This window comes from Cynara cardunculus (genome assembly GCF_001531365.2).
Source record: "Cynara cardunculus var. scolymus isolate 2C chromosome LG 16, CcrdV1, whole genome shotgun sequence".
NCBI lineage: Eukaryota > Viridiplantae > Streptophyta > Magnoliopsida > Asterales > Asteraceae > Cynara > Cynara cardunculus.
In genome coordinates, this window is record NC_037543.1 from 20,190,572 (window position 1) to 20,197,845 (window position 7,274).

General features: G+C 30.7%; 1 protein-coding gene across 1 annotated transcript; it reads right to left on the reverse strand.

Annotated features, from left to right (window-relative positions):
• Positions 1-2,922: 2,922 nt before the first annotated feature.
• LOC112529094 (fasciclin-like arabinogalactan protein 8) lies at positions 2,923-4,239 on the reverse strand. Its single transcript, XM_025140169.1, has one exon. It carries the CDS (start codon positions 4,237-4,239, stop codon positions 2,923-2,925), a length of 1,317 nt encoding a protein of 438 aa, XP_024995937.1.
• Positions 4,240-7,274: the final 3,035 nt, after the last annotated feature.

A 7,274-nucleotide genomic window follows, 5' to 3' on the forward strand; every position in this document is an offset into this window, starting at 1 on the left:
ATGATCCCAAGTCTATATATATATATATATATATATATATATATATATATATATATATATATATATATATGGAGAGAGAATACTTAGAACCTAAAATAGATTTTTATTTATTTATAGAACTAGAGTAATATTATACGATATCCAATCAAGGATTAGATTTACGTGAGACCAGTTTGTTTTCATGAAATCCGTGAGATCACTTTTTTAAACTTGAAACTTCGCAACAAAACACTGTAAAGGTAAAAAAAAAGACCGAACCTTCATAGCAAAAATGTTGTGAAGTTTCAAGTGTAAAAAAATGGTCTCATAGGTCTCATAAAAACAGATTGGTCTCACATGAATGCAAATCCTCCAACCAATATGCTAAACAGTTAAATTGTTATAATATGTGTGTGTGTGTGTGTTTTTATGTCAGTATCTTAAATAATAATGATTAAACCATTAACAAATTAAATTCATATAAAACGATAAATAAAAGAAGAACCATGAATTGATAGTTTGATATTTACAGAGTTCACAAAAATGATTGAAACATACAAAGGTGAGTTACTGTTTATAGTTCCTGTTTGGTAATCAAACAACAGAATCAAAGAACAACAAATGAAAGTAATCGAACAATAATTTTCGTATGCTGAGAAGTAATTTAGGGTTTTTTTTTTCTTTTTCCCATTTTGTTGATTAAGTATTTGGTCCGTAAAAACGCAAAATATATATTTACATTTACTCTTACTCAAGTTTTAAAAATTGCAAATTTCTTCCTACGCCATAACGCTCCATGGCGGATCATCGCCCGCCATAACGAGCTCCACGCCTTATATCCATGCCAAAGAGGTTAACATCGCAACAAGGTTTGCACCTCAACGTCAAGACGCGTTCTTTAGAACATTGATTTTAACTCAGATAAAAGTACTTAATATTGATATACATTTTGTTTTAGTTGTTGAAAATTTAATAATTTAAAAAGTTATAAAATTAAATACTTAATTAAATTAGCAAAACTAATTAATTTACATAACACTTGTTATGGCTATATAAAACTAGAAGGGTATTCACGTAATTCAACAAGATAAGTCTCGATTTTAATGTTTAGTTTTTATTCTTTGTCTTTATCGATATAATGCGATTTTATGTGGTTTTGAGAAAGCGGGAATGCGTTTATTTTTGAATTAAAATATAAGTTTGAAGATAACATAAATATTTGTAAAAAAATAAATCGATAATAGTATCAAATTAATTATTTAATAGTTTTTTTAGTGTAACTTTTTTAATTCAATTTTTTTATTATAATTTAATTTAGATTTAATAACAAAGTAATTTATTTTTGGTTTAATAATATATTTTTTTATAAAAATAATAATTAAACATTCTGTTAGAACTCAATAATTATATTAATTATATTTAAAATGAATGTTTATCCTGTATTTGATTATGCTTATCAGCAGTTAGTTACACGAATTTAAAAATAGAGCTTTAATAAGTTATATTTACGTAAAATTACTTATAATCTTAAATTTTAAGTAATATGCATCAATAAACAGTAATTCATGCATAAAAAATGATTTTTAATTTTTTTTTGTCAAATGTTTTATAATATAGTATAAATACATAAATTTAAATTTAATTAATTTACTTAAACTAATTAATATATGATAAAAAAATAGAAATGCTATAATTTAGTACCATTAAATGGAGACGATTAATATTATTCCAATAAATAATATATCTTTAAATATTAAAATTTAACACTAATATTGTATTTAGCACTTTTGGATTCGAATTATACATCAAGACATAGTGTTCGAATATAAAAACGATGAAGAGTAAGTACTTCAACATATATATAGGGGTTGGGTTTATGTGAGATCAACAAAATTTTGTGAGACCTGTAAGATTAATTTATGTTCATTGATCAACTTTATAAGCTAATGATCTAATGGTCTAAAATTATACGGTGGCAATTTTGTGATTATTAAGAAGTCTCGTGACAATTTTGTGATTATGAATCTAATCCAAGGATTGAAAATTGGTCTTACGGGTCTCACAAAAAACCTTTGGTTTCATATGATCTCAAGTCTCTCTCTCTCTCTCTCTCTATATATATATATATATAGAGAGAGAGAGAGTCGATTATTTTCAGGATGATCATCCATTTTACAGGTAGCTCGGAATTGCCGCATTTGAACCTCCGTCACCACTTGAAAATTCGGTATATGTTTTATGGAGTAATTTGTTAGAAAAATTTGTAACATAAGCTCAAATTTGTTTGAGTGAATTGCGTTTTTAGTCCTTATAGTTGTTAAAACTTTTTATTTTTGTTTCTATATTTTTGAAATTCTAGTTTTCTTTCACATTATTTATAACTTATCGTTATTTTTTTCATCAGTTAACAATTCTTTATTATTTTTATCTCTCATATTTAATGCTAAATCATTAAGGGAGTTAATTTGAAGACATAAATAGTCAAAACACCAATAAATTATAAACCATAAGAACAAAAACCGTAATTTCATATACATATGGACTAAAACTGTAATTTTTAACAAACTATAAGGAGGAAAAACGTAATTTGCTCAATTTTATTTATTTCTGGATACCATTTTCAAGAAGATTTGTTACTGATTCTGGAACTACCATATCGATCGGATTTGATTTTCCAAATCATGAAATGCACAATGAATATTCCTTATTTGTAACAGAAGTGTTGGGGGAGATGAATGTGTTTTTTGTGAAGATGAATTAAATGTGATTCGTATGAAGTAGAAATTCAAAAATAAGCATGATTCCATGAACAAAAGTTTAATGATAATATAATAATAATAAACAAGTAATCACCACCCAGTTCTAATTACTAGATCATGAACCTCCAAATCCCTAAATCAAAAATCATAAATCATAAATTAAACAAGCTATGCAAATCAAGCATTAAGCAGCAATGGATGAGATAATACCCGAAATTGATGCTGTAACTAGGGCTACGAAGAGCCCTGGAACTTTGATCCCATCACCGGCGTTGCTTTTTCCCGTGTCGGCGGCGGGGTTTTCAGCCGGAGCAGGAGCATCAATGGGAGATGAAATTGAAGGAGTTGGAGGAGTTGGAGCAGTTGGAGGAGTTGAAGGAGACGGAGGAGAACGGACTGGTGAGGTTGCATTGACAGGTGCGGGTGACGACGCAATCGTTCTAGGAGCAGATGCCGGCGTAGGTGCGGAGGGAGTCGAAGTTTCCGGTGCCGGAGCAGGGACAGAAGGCGGCGACTTGGTGAATAACTCGGTCGGGAGAAGAACATTCTGGATTTTGAAGATGGATAGCGGCACTGAATCGAGAGCCGTGCTTTCAACACGCGACGAATCGACTCCGGATACGAGCGTAACGGAATCTCCATTGGTTTGAACTGTCAATTCAAATTTTCCGGCGGTGGTCGTCGCGAGCGTATGGATCGGATTCTTCTCCGTCTTCAAAGAACCTCTAGGAATGTAATTCGAACACGCATGAAAAAGTAACATCGAAACAAGCTCAGCGTTCGTCAATTTGTTCAGATTTGGTAATCCACCGGCCTTAAACGCCGCGTCCGACGGCGCGAACACCGTAAGCCCCTTCGTCGACACCGTCTCGTATATCTTCAACACTCCGGTATCCGTAATCAATTTCGCGAACGTCTTACATCCTGCCGTCTCCAACAAACTACTAATATTAACACCCGACGGAGCTCCTCCGGTCAAAATCCCCAGCGGAATGATCGGTAAATCAATTTCCACAACGGATATGTTATAAGGAATCTGCTTCACGGATTTGATAAACAACGAGTCAAGCTTGGATCCAGGAGCCGCCGATCCAAATCCGACCTTACCGCCATTCAAATCCGTTATATTAACAAATCCGGTACTGCCGATGGCATTTCCGGTAGTCTGATACAAAGTCGTCGTAATCACGGTACCGCCGCCGATCGTCTTAAGCTTCTGCATATCAAAATAATCCAATAGAACATGGATGCTTAAGACGATTTTAACGACGGAAAGCGTATCATTGGATAAGAATTTCGCCAGGACGCTGTTGTTAAACACGAGAACGGTGATCGTTTGACGGCTGTTGATCTCGTCGGCGAGTTTTGTTTGACTGAGGTAGCTGTTGAAGACGCTGTATTCAGGATACTCCGATAGGATATCGGTGATATTGTGACCGGCGACTGTGGAAACGGCGGCCATGAGAGCCAAGGTGACGATGATGATGCGTAACGTATCCATGGTGGCGCACATTAGCAATAAAGAGTGAAGGGTGGGAGGACGTTATGATTTACGAGGAAGAAGGTGACGAGTTCAAAGGGTTTAAGAGGTTTTTAAAACAGCGGATGGGCGACTAAAATGGAAATCAAAAGAATTAGTAAAATAAACATGTTTAATTTTGCTAATTATATTTTATTTATTTTAATTATATATCCATAAATAATTTTTTATTATTAATTATATATTTCTATTTTTTTTAATTAACCTGAATATCCAACCCGATATGCGAGCCGACTAATCCCAGAACGACCACTTGCTTTGCAGATAGCCCGGAGTCACCGCATTTGAACCTCCGTGGCCACCAGGAAATTTTTATTTCTTCTTGGATTTGAACCTGAGACCTACTGATACTTTTGATATTTGGAGCAAAGCTCAAACCAATCAGACATCACCCTTGTGGTTTATATTTCTATTTTTTTGATTGGATAATTTTGATCATATTTGTCTTATATTTGGGTAAAATCACTTCACCCATTTGCTAAATTAAAAGAGTACCCATGCAATGCAGCGAAATATATTTCGATTTTAATGTTTCATTTTATTCCGTCGCTGTAGATGTTTTGATACGGTTTTTATGTGGTTTTGAAAAACGGATAATGTTTTTATTTTTTAATAAAATATAAATTTAAAAATATTATAAAATTTCGAAAATAATTATATTAATATTAGTATCAAATTAAGTATTTCTATTACAGTGTAATTTAGATTTAATAACAAAATAATTTATTTTTTATTTAATAATATAAATTTTTTATAACAATAATAATTAAGTATTCTGTTAGAACCAATGATTTATCCTAATTATATTTTATTCTTTTTTATATTTAAAATGAAATGTTTATTTTGTATTTGACTATGTTTATCTGTAGTTAGTTACACGAATATGTTTATCTGCAGTTAGTTACACGAATTCAAACATGAAGCTTTAATAAATTGTATTTACACATAATTTATTTATAATCTTGAATTTAAAGTAATATGCATCAATAAACAGTACATCATGCATAAAAAATGGTTTTTAAAGGGTTTTTATAAAATGTTTTATAATATAGTATAAGATAAGCTACACGACAAAGGCAAATTCATAATATAATATTATTTTACTTCAGTTTTATCTTTTTACATATAAACACTCGTTACAAATGTTATTGACGTTGATAATTGCAGGTTCTGTTAAGAACGAAAATCACAGTGAACGCGTCACGTGTCCATATTTATGATGGAAATGGATACGTGGCGTGTCCACATTTGTACAACTCTAATTGAAAATAACGTGTTCGTTAATATCTCTTATAGCAGGATAAAGCACAAATATATTCTATACTCTCGGAAAAAACATGAATGAATACCGTGTGGGAAAGGAAAAACTGATATCATGTTATACTTGCTACCAACGAATAAATAATGTGAAGCAGACATCATATACCACACACTGTTTGGGGGAAAATATGGGCATGACTCATACGTAAAGTATGAACTCTTTCTGTACGATACCGATATAGAATAATCTACGCACAATCAGATGTTTCATATGACTATTAAAAGAGATTGTATTTTCAAATTTTAATCATCTATACTATATTATAAAGCATTTGACAAAAACTCTTAAAAACCATTTTTTATGCATGAAGTACTGTATATTGATGCATACTACTTAAAATTCAAGATTACAAGTAAATTATGCATAAGTACAACTTATTAAAACTCCATGTTTGAATTTGTGTAATTAACCGCGGATAAACATAATCAAATAGAGGATAAAATCTCAGTTTAAAATATAAAAAATCTAAAATATAATTAAGATAATTATCGAGTTATAACAAAATAATTAATTATTCTTTTTATAAGAAAATTATATTATTAAACCAAATATAAATTATTTCGTTATTGAACCTAAATTAAATTATAATAAAAAGATTGAATTAAAAAATTACACAAAAAATAGAAATTTTAAATTGTTAATTTGATTTTAATATCGATATATTTTTGTCAAATTTTAATGATATCTTCAAGTTTAGGTTTTATTCAAAAATAAAAACACCATCGTTTTTTCAAAATCACATAAGATCATTCTATAACATTGACTAAGATAAAGAATAAAATAAAATATAAATCAAGATGTATCTTGCTACATTGCGCGAGTACCCTTCTAGTACTGTGTAATTGAATTGAATAATATTATCTTATATGTAACGTATTGATTAATATTTCATACAGTAAAAAGGGTAAAAAAAATAGTTTTACACTCGATAAAAACACACATGTATACATGTAACGAAAGATAAGCTGATATCACGTTATATTTGCTGCCAACGAATAAATCACTTGAAGGAAATGGCGCATGATACTGTAAATCTTATTGATGAAGAATAATGTGTATAATCACATGTTTTATACGGGCTCTAAAAAGAATAACTCATTTTTATATGTACTGTAACTTAACATAAAATTTTGAACTTTATGATTGTCACACCCTGTTAAAGCGGAAACACGAGATGTAACAGGTAAGCAAGTCACAACAACAGATAATAAATAACACCATTTAAGTTTTACAAAAGTTTCGAATTTAACATCCATAACCAAGTTGGAATAGAATATTTTTTTACAAAAACTTCAAAATGAACTTAATCGGTGTCGCCACATATATACTCCAAAACTTCATTTCTTACTTAAATCCTGAAAAACATGAAACATAAAACAAGTCAACTACAAAGAGTTGGTGAGTTCACGGGTTTTCATATGCACAAAACATTACAATGCATAAATCATTTCTTGCAAACCTATACATAACTTTCGCACATAATAAATGTAAATCTGTCACGATGTTTAAAAACTTGAGACGCTACTGAGCCTTTCCTGACCAATGTGTCCCATTATTTTACGAACGACCATAAGTAGCCCGTACACTCACTTAGGTCCCACAGTTCGTAATAGTACTAATTCAGCGGTGGTCCAAATTCCACATGATTAGACTAATAAAAACATAGGTAATGTGC

What these genes read in the sequence shown, in the direction of transcription:
- LOC112529094 (XM_025140169.1), bottom strand. Translation starts at nt 4,239, where the DNA reads ATGGATACGTTACGCATCATCATCGTCACCTTGGCTCTCATGGCCGCC.